At 38.0% G+C, this 22671-nt stretch overlaps 1 protein-coding gene across 2 annotated transcripts in view; it reads left to right on the top strand.

Annotated features, from left to right (window-relative positions):
• The window catches only part of paxbp1 (PAX3 and PAX7 binding protein 1), a 55769-nt gene that overhangs the window by 1241 nt on the left and 31857 nt on the right, over nt 1-22671 (top strand). For both annotated transcript variants that reach the window (XM_078560181.1, XM_078560180.1), the window contains exons 2-7: nt 5971-6096; nt 7860-8033; nt 8533-8748; nt 13875-13978; nt 14684-14904; nt 16732-16918. In XM_078560181.1, the coding sequence (XP_078416307.1) occupies nt 5971-6096; nt 7860-8033; nt 8533-8748; nt 13875-13978; nt 14684-14904; nt 16732-16918 (1028 nt within the window). The remainder of the gene's footprint in view (nt 1-5970; nt 6097-7859; nt 8034-8532; nt 8749-13874; nt 13979-14683; nt 14905-16731; nt 16919-22671) is intronic.

The following is a 22671-nucleotide window of genomic DNA, read 5'->3' as shown; positions in this document are numbered from 1 at the left end:
TAAGCATTTAAAATCAGACAGCCAGCTCTAATTTGCAAAAGGCATGGCACCTTTGACAATGTAATTTTTTTTGAAGTGACTGCTCAGAAAGGTAAAGGGAGTGCAGTAACTATAGCCTCACCTTTTCAGATGGTGCTAGATAAGCTGTCTAATGAGAGACTTGTTAGAAAAATTGAAATGTATGATACAAGAAATGTAGCAATGTGGATAGAAAAGCAGAATACTGTAGATGCCGGAAACCTTGAACTAAAAGCAGAAAATGCTGGTAGTACTCAGGTCAGGCAGCATCTATGGAGAAAGAGTTAATGTTTCAGATTGATGACTTTTCATCACAACTGATAGTTCATGGACAGAAAGTTGGCTAATGGACAAGAAACAATTAGGGTGAATGTGTAATGTACTGCTGAAGGGTCATCACGATCTGAAATGTTAACTCTCTTTCTCTCCACAGATGCTGTCTGACCTGTGTATTCCCAACATTTTGTGTTTTATTTTGTTGTAGGACGAATGTGTGTTGCTTGGAGTAGCGAATGGTTGGAAATGGTATACTGCAGGGATATATTTATTGTATTTATTTTTGTTCTTTATATATGTAAACTACAATCTCAAATTTGTCTAATGGTACTTAAGTGAGGCTTGGCATTCAGATCTCTGTAAGAAGATGTAGATAAGTTAATGCAATGAATGGTCAATCAATAATTTGGATAGATTAGTGTGAGGTAATACATTTTTGGAAAAAGTCAAAGGTTGAAAACGTGCACTTACTTAAAATACAACAGATGATGTGGATAAACAGAGACCAGGGATTAGTGGTTAAATATATAGTTCCAGAAAATGAGAATAACAATATATAAAGTTATCAAAAGGGTAGCAGTATTTTAGTTGTATAGATATTGTTACAATCCCCATAGAGGCTGGACTTGTAAAAAGAAATGAATTTCCCAAATTATGGATAACGGAAATAACCAAAAGGAGAAGATTTCATGTTTTAAATCTTTTGCTGTAACAGACAAACTAAAATCAACACAGATCAAACATTACAGGCAACTAATACACCCAGCTAAAGAAACGGCACTTTCGCAGTAATTGAAATATTCTTACAACCCCTCTCACTTCTGGCAGATGTGTAAGATTACAAGAACAAGTCCATAGTTTCTCCCAGCCCTCAGGCAGTCTCACTTCAACCTGCCGTGCTAGTTTGAAGCTACAAGTGTCCTTCAAAAATCATTCCACTCAGCTTGAGTCTTCCATATCCGACTTCCACCAGTGAGGCCCACTTCAGCAACTCCTTGTTCCTTACATCTCTTAAAGTCCTGTCAGTTCTGTCCCTTTCCTTTTGAACAGAAAAACTCTTAAATGATCTTGCTTCTCCATAATAGCTGTTGCTCATCACACAATTTACCTTGCCTCTGTGTACCAAAAAGCAGCTCTCCCCTTTCTGTGAGGTACTGTATACAGGTGTAAAGATTGCCACTTGATTTCAATAGATTTATTTTTGAGTTCCACCCCCATAGCAACCAGATTACATAGTCATGTCTCTGAGCTGGGGTTCTTCCAAAATTCCCAATTTTATCTTAAGTCAAAGGAGACATTTTTAAACATAGCCATCTTGAGTCCAGCATTTGTAACAATATTGGCATAGAGTGCAGAAGTAAAGTATTTAAATTATAAAAAGCACTGGTAAGACCACAGTTAGTATTGTGTGCAGGTTTGGATATCCTATTATAGAAAGGACACTAGTGAATATACAATACACATTTCCCAGTATAACTGCAGTTATTAGGAAAGACTTGGGCCTATTTCCATTGGGGTAGAGAAAGCTAAAAAATGCCTTTCCTTCTAAAGCTGTATCCCTTACCTAAATTACATTCTCAAAGTTTGATTGCCTGAGCCACATAAGTTTTGCTCTTACTATTTATAATGACCTTCAAACCACTGAAGTGAGTTGTAGCCTATTGATACACTCCTGTTATAAATTAATTTGAATAGCGAAACTCAGAAGGAGAAACCTCTAGAAACTTTAGAACAGTCACTTATAGCATATTCAGTATAGAGTTCAAATGGATTTGTAAAATGCTTGAGCTTCATTTTTCCTTCCCCCTCCACAAGTGTTTAATATCAGCTTTATAAATGTCTTGGCCACATCCACTCTGTGTTGCAATGTGAAGCTACTCGGCAAAATTCAACAACCATATCTGGTTGTTGACACAGGCGAGGAAAAAATCAGAAATAATTGAGAGCTTTGAAAATTGTCATCTTTGCTATAAAAGATTGCTGTGTTTGTAGAGTGCTACAATAAACTGCCAAAGCTCAAACTGTCTATATGAATGTCTTGCATGTGCTCTAGTCTTTTAATACACACTTGCCTGCAATGATCTCTAACCACATGTTCAGGAGAAGAAGTTTTATATAGCTTGTTATGTTTCATACACACAGTACAATTACCTCCTGAAGAATGTGCTTATGCATAACACATACAACAGCTGAGCTTTGCAATCATGTTCCAATATAAAATGGTGCAAGTGTATACAAATCTTCTCTTCCCTCCTTACTGTCGCACGTGTTCTGTGTTGTGGTACTAAGCTACCCAGCAAGACTCATCAGCCGTGTATAGTTGTTGGCAAAGATGAGGAAAACCAGGAACACCAGATACAAATGGATGCAAGAGAGCTTTGAAACTTGTAATTTTGCTACAAAAATGCATACGTTTACCAGCTTTTTTAACAAAAGGCTTCAACTTTGTAACTTGCATGAAGTGATGCCGAGGATCAAATTGGAGGCATTGAAATGTGCAACAATAATCTGTGAAGCATTTCCAAATTGGTGTTCAACCTGTACACTTTCCAATTCGACCTTTACATTTTCTAGTGTTCCCTGTTGCCAGAATTTAGAAAATAACTCGCCAAGCCTTTTTTACATTTAAAGACTTTAATACAACCTTGTAAATCTACATTTTAGACTTTTGCTTACAGACAGACAAGCCTTTCTGAAAATGACCATTGCTGCAAAATTTCATCTTCTGAATTCTTGAAAGAGGCTTGCACTATTTTGCGTATTTGTACACACTTTAGTGCTGTCATAGTGCTCTGAAAATGTTGACATGCAGAAGTAGATTAGAGCAAAGACAACTTGAAACTAAAGGCTGCTTTTTGTTGGGCAAGCAGAAACCAAGGATAGCTTTAACACGTGAAAGAAGAAAGCCAGATTAGCTGGCACTCTGCAAAGAGAATTGGCTGACTTTAAACTGGCAGGGATCATTGTGACCGTTGCTCTTAAAATTGCAATTGAAGGCGTTAAAATTGGGACTACCTTTTCATTGCTTTGTGTGTTGCAGTTCCTTTTGATATTAACATCGTGAAGGTAACACAAGTACCATGCACCATGCTGCAAAATAATTTGTAACTCATGAGGGGTTTTTGAAGCTGATTTCAGCTTAAGTGATTCACAGTCACTAAAACTCAGGATATATTATGGCCTTGAACACCTCTTGCATCTTTACAGAACTTTGGTGATATCTATTGTAAGCATTAACATAGATCATAAATTTTGTGATGCAAAGGAGGACAATTTTTTCTTTATCCGTCAAACTATCTTGTAAGATCACTTTTCATGCTTCCTTGCTCCCCCTCAGTGGATGATTTGCTGCCATTTTAAATTAAGTTTATTTAGTCCATTGCATACCCAAGTTGAACCCTTGCAGTTTGCTATTGACCTAGTTTAAGCCTTTATCTCTGTGGCTCCACAATAGCTAAAACAGTTTTCCTTCTAGTTGTTTACTGATTCAATCCCCAGTGTATCCCACACAGGTGCCTTTCAGTATTTCTGGCAACACAGTAAAAAGAAGTCAAAAAGAAGTGCTAAATAGAAGTCAATATATCAGATAAATTCTCAGTCTCTTGGAGATTAATTTTGCATCTTGTAGCATCATGGTTAATGTTTACCAACCTATAAGGTTTCATTTTTAGGGGAAAGGGGATTGATTTTGATGGCTTGAGTATTTCTTGAGGTAAGAAGAATTAAGGAATTTAGACCACACCTGTAGATGAATACTTCAAATATGTGGGAAGGAAGAAAGTATAGGAGCAGTATTGAGAACTGTTTATATAAAAGTGGGATCATCTTGGAATTGTAGGCATAAAGTGTGGTTGCTATCTCCAACTGCCAGACTAATAGTTCTCGTTAGGATATCAACTGCATCACAAATTTTAGGAGTAAAAACATTCTTAAGGTACTCAAACTACAAAAAAACGGTATTGATGTGATTGAACAATAAGTATTTTTGGTGTTTGCAAACCTTAGTGTCAACATCAGAAATTCAAGTTATTGAGAAAAGATTAAGGCCAAAATCACTTAGTTTGTTTAGTTTTTACTGAACAAAAATTCTACTAAAATACTAAAATTCCTTCACCACTCCTGAGTTGAAGCGCAGAGTTGGGAAAGTTCCTTACTCAGGAGAAAGTGTCCTGGATCTTTGGATTTTCATTTGGTGGGGGGCAATGGCAGGTGCTAACAAGAGTCAGGCTGGGTGCTGAGGCAGCCTGTTCAAAAGGCCCACCTCAGTGCTCTGGGACTTGGTCCCAGTCATGATAAAAACAAAAAAACAAAAATAGCCCTCACCCCTCACACCCCCTCATGCCCATCCATCCGAACTGATGCACCCCACTCACCCCCATGGTCCCCCAGACCCTCCATGCCAAGTTATGTCCCTCTACTTACCCCCATGGCCCTTTATAGTCCCATATGCCAACTTAGTGCCAACCCATGCTCCCCCAGCCACAACCCTTTGCCCTTACACCCTCCAGGCCAACTCATTTAGCATCCACTTTGGGCAGACCTCAGAAGCTATGGTGAGATGAGATAAAATAAAGTTCTATTCACTATTTTAAAAAAACACTCATTCTTAAAAACCCATTCAATATATTTAAATTCCTTATGAAAATAAACATCTGCATTCATACCTCCACAACAAAGACTTTGTAACCACTTGGAGCTGTCAATCAAACTGTGAACTTACATGCCCCCCCACAAGGACAATGATAGGCTATGGAATCAGTCATGCAGCACTAATTCTATAATGAAAGCCCTCAGGGTTATATCAACAAACATCTCTTGAAGTTGCAAGCAGCCATAGCAGGCAGGTTTTGTTCAAAAAAATCAAAGGGCTTGGGGATTTAAATGACTTGACAGCTTGACAGTTCCACTGAGCTTATCCACTTTTTAAGCACATTCATGTCATTAACAATCCTAAAGGGACACCTGGACCTCTCCCAAAGGATACCCTACCTTCTCCAAATAACTCTGGCAGCTTTAGACCTTTTCCTCAAATGTCTAAGACCCACGAGTTGTGTTTTGGACATCCCAGTAATGAAAATTGCATCTCTTTGAAGGCAGCTGCACTTTTACATGTGCAGCTGCCTCCCTCAACCACGGGTGGTTGGTGCCAGGTTCGGGGGCTGGACTTCTGGAATTGGGGCTCCAATGCCATTTTGAGCTTTCCATCTCTGCAAAAGTACAGGCTATAGTTGCTGACTTTTTTATCAAACAAAATTTAATTCAATTTGTGGCTAGATTTTGCAATGTGAAATGTGTAGTAGTCTGACCAAAAAATTAATGTTTTATTATAATTAACATTTAAATGAAGAGCATTAAGGTGAGTTAATAATGTAAGCATGATTGACCTCATAGATACTTAACTGGCAACAGATATCACAGAATAGTAGCTTTTATGATCAAACAATGGCCATCAGTAGAAGGAGAAAGGGAGAAGTGTTTGTGTTAGAGATTAATGATTAGAGTTTGTTGAAATTTTATTTTTTGTTCTGTTCCTTAGATGATCAAAATTACTTTTTTTTAAAGTAAGTTGAACTTTCAAATAAAATGTTTGCTGATAGCAGAAAAATTCCTGGCTGTAAATTCCCCATTGCCTGCTGTTTAGGTATCCTGATTTACCTTTTCTTTTCCCTTCTACAGAAGAAGAGGTTTTTAAAGTCAAGAAATCAAATTATAGTAAAAAGATTGTAAATAAACTCAAGAAAGAGTACAAGGAGGATCTTGAAAAATCTTTGGCGAAAAGTGATGTGAACTCTCAGGTTTCAAGTAAGTATTAACATTGCAGAGGTGCACAGTTCAATGTTTCTTCATTACTGATGTAAAGAATAGTGGTGGTTGTAACTGTCACCAAATTAATTTTATATTTCCTATTTACTACTTTCATTACTGCTGGCCTTGAATTGTAGAATTTTACCTCTAGGATATGAGTTTAAATCCAGTGTCTGCCAGTTAACAAAAAAATTAGACTTCTGAGCGAAGTAAGTTTGTGCATTTTCAACCAACCCATAGTTTCTAGTAACAGTTCTACTATTCTCCTGCCCAGCCTTCCGCCTTCCATCTTCCACCCTTCATGAGCTTGAGCTCATTGAAAAAAAATGCTGCCTGTATCTCAACTTGTACCAAGCCCTGTTCAACCATCACTGCTGTATTCACTGGCCTATATTGGTTTCCACTCCAGGAGCATCTCAAACTTAAGATTCTCTTCCTTGTGCTCAAATCCCTATGTGATCTTGCCCCTCCCTATCATTACCAGCACTGTGGTTTTCCAGTATAAGGGGATGGTTGTCTGGATAAGCATCTTAGAAAACTGACGGCTGTTACCAGATGTAATTGAAGAATACAATACAGTTGCTTAATGTCCCTGTTTCAGTACATCTTCAAAGATGTTGAATGAAGAAAATGTCCGACTTTGTTAGTCAGTGGTCAAAGAAGCCAGCATGGTGGCAGAGTTAGGCCATGATGGTGTATGACTATTTATGGAGGGAATGACCAAGTTTTGCAGATGGATTTTATGTTGATAGTATTGTGAAAGTATGTTTATTGTTTTGGAATTTCCATGAAGATAGTGTAGTTTGTAAATTACTGTAAATACGTTGTTTATAATGAATGTTGTTCATTTACCCATTTAATGTGAAATAAATTTGTCAGCTTATAGTTGAGAATTGTATATTTGAAAAGTGTATATTTGTCATCTACCAAAGTTGTGGAAATCGTGATGACACATGATATATTCAAGTGAACCAAAATATAGTGGCAAACCTTCTGTTTAATCGTTACATTTGCCAAATAAGGGATGCAAGTTCACTTATGGAATTGTTCATTGATGCTGAACAAACATTTATTTAACATAACTCCCAAAGCTTATTGTTCCAAAATAATTTAATTTAGCAAGCAATTACTACTGCACCAACCGTTTGTGTGAAGAATAGTCCAGTTTCTGATATAGCTTTTGCATATATTTGCTTTGAAAATTTAATGTATACAACCAATTTCATTTCTGCAGTGCATAGAAGTAAGTTTGAACAATAATCTGTAATAACAGGAAACAAACCTGAATTAACATCTTTGTGCACTGTTTGCAGATTATGCCCATTAACGTAGCTAAGTTTTTCATGACAGTGTTGTAGTACTGGAAAATATTACTTCCTAATTGTACTTGAAAACTTTAAAAATTTATATTTAGTGACTACCAAAACTGAGGCAACCCCCCGATGAACTCATTCATCCTAACCAGGAGTTGCAGTGAAAACAATCGTTCAGCTTGTTAAAACAAATATAAAGTTGACACTTGCGACTGGCAACATCCTAGCAACTTGATAGCATTATCTCATTTTAGGTTATATATTGTGAGCAGTAAAAATCCTGTTTAACATGCCAAAATATGCTAAATGTTACAGTTTGGTTTTGGTTAATTTCCTGTTTGTAGAAATACAAATTTCATGGTGAATTGACAAGTATCCGATGGTCTTTCCCTTAAACACGTTTTCAATTATGAGAATTTCTGCAGCTGCATTATCCTTTCTTGGCAGATGTCACAGTAGAGAAACCTGCTTTGGTGAAGGAACCTGTACAAGATGATGGCCAAAGTGAGAAAGGAGAGGAGGAGATGGAGGTAGACAGTGATGAGCAGGATGAAGAAGGAAAAGCAAAAACTGTGGGAGCCTTTGCTAACACTCTATCTACACTGAATGCACTTCGACCAGGTATGGAATACATAGAAGCATGAAAAGCTTAAGTAATTTCATTTTGACATCCAGATGACCATTTTGCAAATTTCTCAACATAATCCATATAATGCATTTTGTTGCCACTGTACTGAAATTTACCATGAAATGTCCTGGCAACAGTAAAAATATTTTAGGAAGGGAACTGAGCAATGATTCACTACAAATCACTTTTTGTTCCAACCCTTTATAAAACTGCTCTATATTGCAACACAAAATCTGCTTTTCTTAGGAAATAAAATTGAAGTTACCCTTTATTACCATTATGTTAAGTATTTTTAAACTACTTTTGTGACTTTCTATCACATACTGAAGATTTAAAGGACATTGGAAACCAGTTAGTTGTCTAGATGTGTGCAGTATATAACTTTCAGGGGTGTAAATAAAAACCATATGTGTTACTTTAAAGGGAATAATGCAGTTTCAAACGCGTGCTAATGCAGTTTCAAACGCGTGCTAATGCAGCTTATTTTTTTAGGTGAAATTCCAGATGCTGCTTTTATTCATGCTGCTCGCAAAAGGAGGCAAATGGCTCGTGAACTTGGGGATTGCCCAGCTGTAGAAATTGAGACAAGTACAAACCGATTAGTACGTGAAGATGAGAATGACGCTAGTGATGACGATGATGAGAAACGCAGGATTGTTTTTTCGGTGAAGGAAAAAACACAAAGGCAAAAGATTGCAGAAGAAATAGGTCAGTACTTTCTCAGAGCAACTATAGTATGTAGAGCATAATTTAATGGCCTGGATTTGATGAACAGACTGTGCCACCTATTCATTATGTACATTTGCTCACAAACTTTCTATGAGCTTTTGCACTGGAATATGTACTAATTAGAAATCAATTTCAGCCTGCGCCCTAACCATGGGACCTGGAACCTGTGTTGACAGGGGAAACAATTATGTATCTCCTCAGCTAATCATATTGAAGAATCCTTACTGAGAGATGCAGAGTCTGAACCAGGAAGCGTAAAAAAGTTTAAGTTAGAATGGTTTATTCAATGCCAAATCTGTATAGAAAGAAAAATAGAGACTGAAAGAAAGATGGGATTGAGACCAATAGATAATTCACTTATTAAAAAATCTCCGTAATTAAAACCTGAAGGAATGAGACTCCATCATTGTAAGAGTTAATTTTCAGTGCCATAGAGGTTGTTTGGCAGTAATTAAACTTAGCGTGGCATTAAAAAAATTCTTATACTGGAATGGACGAGTCCTAATATTTTCTGGCGAGTTTACATAAGTCTTGAAAGTTCACACCCTTCCATGTACTTGAATGCCGAGTCTTTAGGTGAGTTACTATTCTAGTGATGCTTCTAGAAGAGCAAGGTAACTTGGACATCTTACTGATTTCTAAGTTTAGCTGCATGTGTGTGATTGAAAATTGATGCCCAGTTTACTTGTTAACAGCTGAGTGCTGATAGTTTCACTGTAATTTTTACTGCATAATCCGAGCCAAGGTGTTTTGAATATTATTAAAAAATAGTTTTTTGGAATTAAATTTCTTTACATCTGTTTCGTATCTTGTTTTACTTCCCTCAACTATATGCTTCAGTAAGGTCAGGGATTCAAATGACACCGTAATATGTTTATTTAGTTACTTTTTTTTTTAAATGACCTTCCAAGTTTACTTTAACAAATAACCAAAGGTAGACAAATGTCCAATATGGCTGCGTTGTTTCGTTGTACAGATCTGTTTGGCTTGTGGTGTCATTATTAGCATTGACATGTTAGCAGTGCTCTAGGGTCACTACAGTATTGCAATACATTGTAGAGTTATTGATTTAAGCTGTAGGAATTCACCATTTTTTAAATTTGTAGTGGTTTACTATTGTTACCTCTGCCACTTGAGGTGCAGGTAATGTTTTCACTTGTTTGTCTGTAAACAATATGTCTCAAAAGCTAATGACCGGCTTTTAACGAAACTTGGTACACAAATCAGATATGGCCCAAGGAAGAACTGATTAGTTTTTGGCAATGATGTAGATCTGGACCTTGGAATTTTTAAAGCATTCATTAACATTGGGTGAATTAACTTTTTTTTTAGAATGTTGTGGAGTGTTTTAGAATGGTGTTGATTGTTTCAGCTGCTGTGGTGGATTTTGTCATAGCTGACAAAACGTGAGCAGAGTTTTTAGGGCAGGTTGTTGGATGTGGATGAAGCTTCCTCAGTGAGATAGAAGCTCTTAATAAAACGATTTCTTTCTTTCAGCTTTGTAGTTACAGAGCATCAACAGTCAGGGAAAAGTCTCAAACATAGAAAATAGGAGCAGAAGTAGGCCCTTCGAGCCTGTTCCGCCATTCATCATGATCATGGCTGATCATCCAACTCAATAGCCTGCTCCTTCTTTCTCCTTATATCCTTTGATCCCTTTTGCCTCGAGAGCTATATCTAACTCCTTCTTGAAAACATACAATGTTTTGGCCTCAACTACTTTCTGTGGTAGCGAATTCCACAGGGTCACCACTCTCTGGGTGAAGAAATGTCTCCTCATCTCAGTCCTAAATGGTCTACTCCGTATCCTCAGACTGTGACCCCTGGTTCTGGACTCTCCCACCATTGGGAACACCCTTCCTGCATCTACTCTGTCTAGTCCGGTTAGAATTTTAACGGTTTCTATGAAATCGCCCCGCATTCTTCTGAACTCCGGCGAATATAATCCTAACCAACCCAATCTCTCCTCTTAAGTCAGTCCCGCCATCCCAGGAATCAGTCTGATAAACCTTTGCTGCACTCCCTCTATAGCAAGAACAGCCTTCCTCAGATAAGGAGACCAAAACTGCACACAATATTCCAGGCGTGGTCACACCAAGGCTCTGTATAATTGCAGCAAGACATCCTGTACTCGATGTACTGTACTCGAATCCTCTGGCTATGAAGGCCAACATACCATTTGCCGCCTTTACCGCCTGCTGCACCTGCATGCTTACCTTCAGCGACTGGTTTACGAGGATGCCCAGGTCTCGTTGCACATTCCCCCCTTTCAATTTATAGCCATTCAGATAATCTGCCTTCCTGTTTTTGTTACCAAAGTGGATAATCTCTCATTTATCCACTTTATACTACATCTGCCATGCATTTGCCCACTCACTTAGCTTGCTCAAATCACACTGAAGCATCTCTGCATCCTCTTCACAGCTCCACCTCCCACCCAGCTTTGTGTCATCTGCAAATTTGGAGATATTACATTTAGTTCCCTCATCTAAATCATTGATACATATTGTGAATAGCTGGGGTCCCAGCACCGATCCCTGCGGTACCCCACTAGTCACTGCCTGCCATTCGGAAAAAGACCCGTTTATTCCTACTCTTTGTTTCCTGTCTGCCAACCAGTTTTCTGTCCATCTCAATACACTATTCCCAACCCCATGCACTTTAATTTTACATGCTAATCTCTTATGTGGTACTTTGTCGAAGGCCTTCTGAAAGTCCAAATAAACCACATCCACTGGCTCCCCTTCATCAACTCTACTAGTTACATCCTTGAAAAATTCCAGTAGATTTGTAAAGCATGATTTCCCTTTCGTAAATCCATGCTGACTCTGTCCGATTCTGCCACTGTTTTCCACGTGCTCAGCTATTAAATCTTTTATAATGGACTCTAGAATTTTCCCCACTACTGACGTCAGGCTGACTGGCCAATAACTCCCTGTTTTCTCTCTACCTCCCTTTTTAAATTTTTAAACATTAGCTACCCTCCAATCTGTAGGAACCGGTCCAGAGTCTATAGAATCTCGGAAAATGACCACCAATGCATCCACTATTTCTAGGGCCACTTCCTTAAGTACTCTGGGATGTAGATTATCAGGCCTTGGGGATTTATTGGCCTTCAATCCCATCAATTTCCCCAACATCATTTCCCTACTAATACTGAGTTCTTTCAGTTCCTCTCTTTCAGCAAACCCTGTGTTCCCCAACACTTCTGGTATGTTATTTGTGTCCTCCTTTGTGAAGACAGAACCAAAGTATATATTTAGTTGGTCAGCCATTTCTTTGTTCCCCATTATAAATTCCCCTGTTTCTGACCGTAAGGGACCTACATTTGTCTTCACCAATCTTTTTCTCTTCACATATCTATAGAAACTTTTACAGTCAGTTTTTATGTTCCCCGCAAGCTTACTCTTGTACTCTATTTTCCCCTTCTTAATCAATCCCTTGGTCCTCCTTTACTGAATTCTAAACTGCTCCCAATCCTCAAATCTGTTGTTTTTTCTGGCCAATTTGTATGCCTCTTACTTGCATCTAATACTATCTCTAATTTCCCTTGTAAGCCATGGTTTGGCCACCTTTCCTGTTTTACTTTCGCGCCAGACAGGAATAAACAGTTGTTGCAATTCACCCATGCGCTATTTGAATGTTTGCCATTGCCTATCCACCGTCATCCCTTTGAGTAACGTTTCCCAATCCATCACAGCCAACTCGCACCTCATACCATCGTTGTTTCCTTTATTAAGATTCAGGATTCTAGTCTCAGAATCAACTACGTCACTCTCCATCTTGATGAAGAATTCTATCATATTATGGTTGCTGATCCCCAAGGGGCCTCGCACAACTAGATTGCCAATTATTCCTTTCTCATTACACAATACTCAGTCTAGGATGACCTGTTCTCTAGTTGGTGCCTCAACGTATTGGTCCAGAAAAACATCCTGTATACACTCTAGGAATTCCTCCTCTGTGGTATTGTTACTAATTTGATTTGCCCAATCTATATGCAGATTAAAGTCACCCATAATTACAGATGTTCCTTTGTTGCATGCATCTCTAATTTCCTGTTTAATGCTATTCCCAACATCACCACTACAATTTAGGGGTCTAAATACAACCCCCGCTAATGTTTTTTGCCCCTTAGTGTTTCTCAGCTCTACCCATACAGATTCCACATCGTCGGAGCTAATATCTTTCCTCACTATTATGTTAATTTCCTCTTTAACCAGCAATACAACTCCACCGCCTTTTCCTTTTTGTCTGTCCTTCCTAAATACTGAATACCCCTGGATGTTCAGTTCCCATCCCTGGTCACCCTGCAGCCATGTCTCCGTAATCCGGACTATATCATACCTGTTTACATCTATTTGCGTGGTTAATTCATCCACTTTATTGCGAATGCTCCTCGCGTTAAGGCACAAAGCCTTAAGGCTTGTCTTTTTAACATTACTTGTCTCGTTCCCACTATTTTTCACTGAGGTCCTGTTTGATTCTTGCCCTTGATTTCTCTGCCTATCACTTCTTATTCCCCTTTCTGTCTTTTGTTCTTATCCTTGATTCCCCCTTCTCTGACTCCTTGCATAGGTTCCCATCCCCCTGTCATTTTAGTTGAAACCCTCCCCAACCACTCTAGCAAATATTCCCTCTAGGACATCAGTCCTGGTCCTGCCCAGGTGTAACCTGTCCAGTTTGTACCCTGTAAGCCTCAGACCCATGACCTCTACCACCTAGAAAGACAAGGGCAGCAGATGCGTGGGCACTCCACCACCTTCAAGTTCTCCTGCGAGCCACAAACCTTCCTGACTTTGAACTATATCGCTGTTCCTTCGCTGTCACTGGATTAAAATCCTGGAACTCCCTTCCTAACAGCACTGGGGTGTGCCTACACCACATGGCCTGCTGCAGTTCAAGAAGATGGCCCACTGTCACCTTCTCAAGGGCAGTTAGAGATGGGCAATAAATGCTGATCTAGCCAGCGATGCCCGCATCCCGTGAACGAATGCATTTTTTTTTAAAAAGCTGCATAATTGTAATAATGTTGAGTTAACACAGTGTTGTGGAGGTATGTGCTCTATTGAGTGTCTTCTTTACTTGCTTCTGTTTGCGAACAGGGATTGAAGGAAGTGATGATGAAGCACTGGATACAACAGAACAGGATGAAGAATTAAAGATGTGGGAACAGGAGCAGATTAGGAAAGGAATTAGTGTCCCTCAGGTGACATTTTGCTCTATTTAACCTGTTAATTTATGTAGACTGTGATGCTGTTAGTAATTCAGATAGAAAATTTCGATTTAATTTCATTTTTCAGTTTTCTAAATAGTTCACTAGAAATGTTTATGGAATCACATGTTTTAACATGAACATTAATGGCAATTTCAGTCATTATTTCAGTCACCACTAAAATATTTCTGTAGTGAAAACAACCTGATAGCCTTGCATCCTAAAGTAAACTTTAAACGTTTATTCATCATCTCATCTTACAGTTGGCTACTTCAAATAGTGAACAAACTTTCTACAAGAAACACAATCACTATGGAAGGTTCAATTAGTGCAAACTATTTTTTTAAATCCTGGAACTTTTGTAGTTCCCCAAAGTATAGCATTTTTAAAAAATTAAAATCTATGTGTCTAATGAATTTTCATTGTGTAAAAAAAAAATTACAAAGTTCATGAGAAAGGGGGATGTGCACCATATACAGGTGTGTGTATGTATGGGGTATGCTGAAGAGTTGGATGTTACTACAATTAATTTCCTTTTTCTGCTTTGTTGCTCCTATGAAAAGCTTGTGTGTGTGTAAATGAAATGTGTATTTTATACAGAAAAGCTCTAAGTATTTGTATTGTCTCTTTGGGAGATTAGCTACTTGATGTAAAAAAAAAAATTAATATATGTGCTCATACTGTATCTTTTTTATATAGGTGCAAAGCAGCCATCCTACAGACCCAGCTAATGTTTACTACCAGAACAGCTACCAGGCTATACCATATGGTTCTTCCTACAGCCTTCCATATACATATAGCACCTATGGAACAACAGAGTCCAAACCAATCAAGACAGATAATGCAATTGCTTTCAAACCTTCCATTAATGAGATGCCTCCTGTTACTATTGATTTGGTAAAGAAACGCCTTAAAGACAGGTAGGGCAGACCAGCTCTCTCAAACAGGCTTCTGAGACCTGTGCTGTAGCTTTCTTATCCTTCAGGCACAAAACAGCCTGCTGAAGAAGTGACAGAATTGTGTCGTGGGACATTCACTAAACAGCACACATTCTACATAAGAAGACATCATCCAGTACTGTATTCGATGTTGTCTTGGAACACGACATCGGTTATGACTGTGTGACTGCAGTCTTTTGTGTTTTAAGAATGCAATATCATATTTGCACTTCTGAAACTGTTCCTAATAACTTATAAAGAATTGGATCTTAGAGTGTCTTGTGCAAGTGTGACATAAGGCAAGATTTAATTGACTGAAAATGTATCACACATTTCTACTGTAAAGAGGAAGTTTATCTGACCAATTGTGCTGAATCAGTTGAAACTTTTAGTACAGTGAGATTAAGTTTATTTCAAAGCAGCAGCTGTTTTGATTCAGTTGACTTGAATTATAAAGTCCATTCACATCTATCCATGAAGTCCAAGAAAGGGAAAATCTAAGCTTTCTAAAATAGAGGTAATTTGTATGTAAACATCTTGGTTCTTTGCAGCTGCAAGTCTACAATATATGTTGCTGGGTGTGAGGGTGGAGAATATTTGTATTGGCAATAGTGGTGAAGAATGTCTTGAGAGGCTGAAATCTGTAACAGACAGTATAGGTACAGTGAAATCATTAAAGTAGATGTAGATTTTTTGACCCAATTAAGGGTCAGTTAATTGGGTCCTTAATTTTATTTCAAAATGAGCATGGAAATGTGTATTCTTGAAAAACAGTAAAGGGTCACCTATTTTCTGAGATAATCTTAGGACCAATCTGACCTATTACCATGTAACTATTTTCTTCATTGACATCAATTAAACAAATCAGTGAAAACTTATGGCAGTTGCTCTCCTGATCAGCCTAACAGAAGACATTATTCCATTCAGTGATCATTTTAGTCTTTGCAGTAGCTCGATAATTCCCTTACACTCAGAAGGTTACTACTCTTGGCTTTGTTTTATTTCTTGCTGTCAGTAGATCCGTGAATACTTTTGGGTCAGTTTCTACTCCTGAATCAAAAAGAATAGAACAGTATAGAAAACAAGGAGGAAGAGATTTTGCCTCAGAAGGGATTGCATTTATAATTAGTTTTTGTTTAAAATAAAAATCAAAGGAAATGTCTGATTATACTCGGGATAAGTTATACTGCTGCAGAGTGATTTCTTCATGGTTTCTGTTTCTCGCTGTCCTTAAGCCTTGACTCCACAGTGGTATTGACCCAGATTTTATGTGTTTAGGTACAGTAATCCATTAGGCCTCGTGAGCTCTTTGTAAAATAAACTACAGGTTTATTTTCATTTTCTTAAGAGTGCAGTATATACTTACCTTCATGCTCAAACATTCAAATTTTACCAATAGGACCAGAGCTCTCCACGTGTAAACGCACATGCAAAGAGCCTTCATCTACCGGGTTTGCCGGCTATAAATTGGACTTTTCAGCTAGCAGTCTCAAACCAGTAGCACAGTAATACTGTAGCCTTAGAATTTGCATTTATTAATGGTGCAGCACAAAGCACTTGGCCCCTGTGCATTGGTTTGAACGTATATTTGTCACCTCTGAGACCAAGTTCAACAGTAAACAGATGCTTGGGATTGTTTCTTAGTTGAATTATTAGGTTATTCACAATGCTATATCATAGAAGATATGTAATAAAGTTTGGTTAGCGAATAGATTTGATACTTCAATTTTGACTGGTAATTGAAATATTCCTATTTAGTCTTTTAGGTCAATGGTCAAAATAATTTTCATGGATTGCTGTTGTTGTTAGGTTGGATTCAATGAAAGAAGTGCACAAAACAAATCAGCAACGGCTTGACAAACTTCATGAAGATCTGGAAAACTCATCTAAAACAATAGAAAGACTCGAAGGCATCACAGATGATAGTGGACGGTATAGATTTTTTCAAGAAATGCGAGGGTATGTCCGAGACTTGCTTGAGTGTTTCAACGAAAAGGTAAGTTGAAGTAATTGTTTATGGACTTCCTGCTTGTAAGTAAAAAAAAAAATTACATTCTATGTATTAAGGGTCCTCACCACAGATGCCACTATACCGATGAAGTAAACTGACGGTAATCCCTGCCTGCAACCTCTTGTACTTGGGTACTTGACATTCCAGCCACCATCCACCAGATTCCTTTCAAAAATGTGAATACCGCACCTTTCAGTATAACAGTGCTAGAGAAAGGTAGGTGGGTAACCGTTTGCTGTAGCTGAATATTTTAAAGCAAGAGGAGAAACTAATGGAATAGTAAGAGTAATTCCCTACATTAGGAAAAAACTGTTGTAATCTCCATTCACATAATCATCCTATGTTTTGTGAAATTGGGTAACTACCAGGGTTCATAACTAATTCTAGAAAAGCCATCTAAAAGTTTTGTATTTGCTAAAACCTAATGTAACTATCCAGGTAATCACTTAGAATGTAAGTACTTAGCCTTTTTATTTGTGCTTTTTAACATTTTCTGTTTCCTGAGAAAACAGTAGTTGAAGGGTGTTTCATGTATTTGGTGAATTGAAATAGCACAGATCAATAATGCGTTGAAGGAGATTTCTATTTAGTATATCTGCCACCCGGTGTTGATGTTTGAATTGATTGTTTCTGAGCTAATGAATTGTTCAAAACATCAAATCGATGCATTCACAAAAAAAATGACTACATTGTCAAGTGTTGAACTTGGACTTGTGCCTATCGTCCACTGGGTATTGTTATTGTGGTGAAAGCAATCGCTTCCAAAAAGAGGGGTTGTTTTGCCATTGGTTCCGAGTAGTCAACTCGAGCAGCCTGGGCACCTCTGGGCGGCTTAGTGAGGATAAAAAAAGAGTTGAAAGTAACTGGGAAAAAATAGAGAATAGACATGGCCACTAAATGAAAACTATTTTACAAATCAGAAAACAAGTTCATTATGTTGGGCAACAAATATATTTTGCAGCGGCAAAGTAGGTGTACCCAATTATGCCGTCAGCTTTATTGAGGAGATCTTCAGGCAATTTCTTGGGAAAGTATAACTTCAAAGAGAGGGAAAGTGATAAATGCTTATCATTGCTGTCATCTTTGTTTCTAACCATTAAGTTTTTCTGCATCAACATATTTTGTCGAGCTGCAAGGCAATCTCATATTTTAATAACCATTATCTAACCCTCCGAGACCATGTCACAGAATAGTTTGATTCTAGAGTTCTTGTGATTTCGGGATGAATTTACAATCCTCCCATTGAACCTTGAAAGGAATCTGGATGAGTTAAACTGAAATTAAATTCTACTTTCAAGCTAAATGAGTTTGGAGGGTATCTTGGGTTCTAGGTCATCTGCACCACTTTTCTAAAATGAATTGTCTAACGAACAGTGTTTATTCAGTGAATTCATTGGCAGTTTGCTTGAAAGCTGAACCTTCATGACCTTTGCATGGACACGATTTCTTTTTGTATTAAACTCATCGTTGAATTCTTAGCCAGTTAAGAGTTCCAGTTCATGAGGTAGCAAAATACCTTCTGGCATTGAAAACTTGCCACTTGCCAGATAAACTAATATAAAATATATTTTCTAGTAAGTAGTGTGGTGAGAACTCTCAATACATTTGTTGAAGGAAATGAACTGTGAAATGTCATGCAAATGGAAGAGCAATAAAGCAACCAAAACATAATGTACCCCTTCCCTTACCCACCCAGAATAGTTTCTATACTTGGCACTACTCAGCTATATGTACACTGAGGTAAAACTTGAAGTCAACGTGACAGGTTAAGCTTTGAACTTCAAACAGGATACGCTTTGAGTTTGCAACTTACTTGGTTTGAGTTTTGACTGGAACTTTCTAGATTGTTAGTCAATCATTTCTGTTGATGGTGTTCCTTGAAATAAGTGGCCATTTCAGTTTTAGGTTGCACATCAGCTTTCAAATCTGAAATCTGGTAACTAACTCTAGTAAGTGAAATTCTTAAATTTAAACTGCTAATTTTTTTAAAGCATAACACATTCTCTGGAGATGTTAATTCTTCATCAATATATGTCAAGAGTTGTGCCTAAATACAATACCTAGGAATTCAAAACAACCATTTAGTCCAATGAATCGTACCTCTGCTGTTTGTCTCCAGGAATAGCTCTCCTTATTTATTCCAATCTGTTCCTTTCTTTATTTCCCAAGCTTTTATACCCAGTTGAAAGCAGTGTACAATGTGCATTGTCAATCTCCTTTACAATCTCGAAAACACAGGTCATCTTGGAGTGTATAATTGACTAAGAAAATGAATACCTTTTAATTTCTCGGTAAATATTGTGAAGCAAAACTGCCTAATGCAGTGTTTTGGTAGAAGCCAGCAATTGGAGAATGTCCTCCAACCTCTCAAGTTGCTGGTTCATTTGTCTTTTTTCATGTCATTAGAAAGAGACTGCTATTCAAATTTGTATGCACATTTTTCTTTCCAAATATTAAATATTGAGTCCAAAGTATATTTTAAATGGAAACTTTTGTGTAGTTAAGTCTTCCTAGCTGCATTCCGTGTCTTTATTCCAGAAACTTGAGCACGTATCGAGGCTGACACTTGAGTGTGGCAGCCTTCTGTCTTGTAAGACAATGGTTTGCACCTTGGTGGTCAACTGTGTTAAGCATCACCTGGTATGGCTCAGGAGCTCCACTCTGACATTGTAGTCTCTGCCACATTTGCGGCAGAGGAAGATAGTGGGCTGAGAAGGCGCACAATTCGCTGGCCTCTTTACTCTGGACCTTCTTCTCAGCCAGCTGAGCTTTTGGTTTCAGCCCACTTCTTCCAATGCCCTTCCAAATAGTCAGTTTGTTTGCCTGGTGCAATGGATTCTGTCCACTTGTTGAACAGAGACTCCAATCTTCAATTGTAGCAAATAGACCAGGAGTCAGCACCTTACTATTTGGGGCTGCCTGACTTGAGGTGGGTCGTGGCTGACCAGTGGGACACGATGGTCCCTCTCACCATCGGAGACAGTCCATAGCACCCATTCTCTTATGCCATTCAAGTTGAGTTTAACACTTATAATAGCTCTGCAGTGAAACTGGAACGGGCTCTCCTCGCAAGCCTGGACAAACTACATGGAGACCCTGGGCTGCTCAAACGTCAGGGTCCCCCTCTGAACCTCCCCAGTTAAGCCCAAAGGAATGCAGAACACTACATTTAGCATTGGCTTGGTTGCAGGAGTTTCTGGAAAGATGACATATTTAGACATCAGTCCACCTTTGGACTCCACTCGTTTTTTTAGCCTTCAAGTCTCCCGAGGTATCCACCAGGCTGGGAGTTTGGTTCATGAGTGCCAAAGTATGTCCACATCTGGTCCATGAGGGACCCAGTTTCTGTGTATTGCCATGAGGAAACACAGCTGAGGAGTTGCCGAAGGAGCGATTGTATTGACAAGGAGAGATTTGCACATTTGGCTCTCTTTTTTGCATTGCTGCTAGCCAGTGTGGGCTGAAAATGAGAAACAAACTAGCACACAAAAAGCGGAAAGCGTTCTTCACCCATACATTAGAAGTATCACATCAACTTGCTGGACACACATACACACTTTAGTGTAACTCTGCACTATCAGAAGTACCATCTTTGAGAGCTGTTAAAACAAGGCCCAATCTGCTCCCTTGGGTAAAGACAAAAGATTCCATGGCACTGTTTGAAAAAAGTGCAGGGGAGTTATCCTAGTGTCCTGACTAATATTTATCCCTCAGCCAGTACCATTTAAACAGTTTATCTGGCCATTTATGTCAATGGTGGTTGTGGAACCTGGCTACTGTATTCCTCTATATTACAAAAATAATTTGCTGTGAAGTGCTGTGGGGCAGCACTGAGGATGTGAATATGCTATATAAATACGAGTTCTTCAATAGTACACGGTTCAAAATGCTTTGATGAAATGTCCTCATTGTAGTTGCTATTCTGTAATAGATGCACTTTGGTAACTTTGCTCCATTTGGAGATTGCCAATTTATGATGGACATAGTTTGCTCTTTTCTTAATACGTACCATATTTTACCACATTGCCCGTAATCCATAAACTGTACAGGATAGTTCTGCTATCTTAAATTTTTACTGAAACCTAAGAAATGCCGATACCTATTCTGAGAACCCAGGATATTAACAAAATAAAACATTCAGCTTATTGAGCATACACATTTTGTGGTGTGATTTACTTTACCATTGAATGAGACTGTGCTATAAATCCTGAACCACGAATCAAAAAAAATGCAGCACTATTATTGGGAGAAAGAACCAACAAGTTATAGAATTGTTAGAAACTTAAATGTTCGCATTTGAGAGTAAATGCTAACAACCAAAATGTGATAACTAAATTAAATCCATATGAAGTGTTTTTAGAAGATGGAACAGTTATTGCTCATGTCTTACCCTAACCTTAATTATGGCAGGAGGAAACAAACATGTTAAAACTACGAATATGGACTAGCGACAAGAATGGCATTTTTTTTTTTGCAAGGTTGCGAAATAATATGGGTTTCAGAGTGACCACACTTAATTTTTTGATTTTAAATAAATTGAGATTCCCTGCTGGCTTAGTTTTCTGCTGAGGAAGTTTCTTCTACCTCCATAATGGCCACTGACTACTGCTGTGCACTGCTGCATTGCTAGTCTTAAAAAGATTATGTAAAATAATAGCTAGCATTATCTGACTAGGCATTTACTGATGATAACACTTCTTAGAAATATGACTATTGTGTATATATAAACTGTAGCTGCAGATATAAAGTAATTGATCACCCTGACATAAGTGAGTACACTTCAAAAGCAATTAATTGGCTATGGATGTGAATGGCACTAAATAAATGTAAGTTTGTTGTTTCCAGGACCTGTTCAGGTCATAAGTAATTGCAATAACAAAAATTAACGCTAATTAAAACTGTTGGGCGACCCAGTAAACAGGAAAAGTATTGTAAAAGTTAATTTGACAGACGACCTTCTTTCTTAATCGTTCAACAGCATGTGCAAATAGAATTTGCTATTGGCCCATCAAGGAATTGGAAGAGAGGTTGAGACAGAGAAGAAATTAAAGGTTATTTGAGACAAAACTTAAATTGTTCCCATGTTCATCCATGTTGGAGAGATTGAAGGATAATTGAAATGTACACCCATTGACTGGAAAGAATACATCCTACCCAGTAGCCTATACATGGAAACTTATTCTCATTTTAATGAGCAAATAAAATGCTCACCTCACTTCTCATCTTTTGCTGCCTTTAACAAAATTATTTCCCCTTTGGCATGGCTGGGGAGAGGGTGGGGCAGAAAATGAACCCATGTATATATAACTTTGGGGAGCTCTTCTGGCCTTCATTTTCAATATCTGTCCTCAACCTCCAAAGCTATAGTTAGTGTTAATTTACCTATCATCTTGATTTTGAGAAAGATAGCCGTTTAAAACATGTAAGTTTAAACCCCCCCTTTTTTGTAAAATAAATTGCCGTATTATTGTATTCCCCTCCTTGAGGCCATTACTTGCAGTACTGTCACAATGCTGCAATCCTTGATCATGCTGCTAAATAGTTTATCAATTTTCAGCATTTTATTTTGTTCGTCTAAAACTAAACTGATGAATTAGCAAACATGCAGCATTGAAATGATGTTAGCTTTAAAAGCCACCCTGTAGAAAAAATAAAAATACATTTTTCTCCAGAACTTCACAAGCAATTTTACTTTGTTGTAATCACAGGATTTATGTATACTGTTAGCTAATGTTTTT

Source organism: Cetorhinus maximus, chromosome 16 (assembly GCF_964194155.1).
Source record: "Cetorhinus maximus chromosome 16, sCetMax3.hap1.1, whole genome shotgun sequence".
NCBI lineage: Eukaryota > Metazoa > Chordata > Chondrichthyes > Lamniformes > Cetorhinidae > Cetorhinus > Cetorhinus maximus.
The sequence above is the reverse complement of the archived record's forward strand: the minus strand, read 5'-3'. Positions and strand labels throughout refer to the sequence as shown.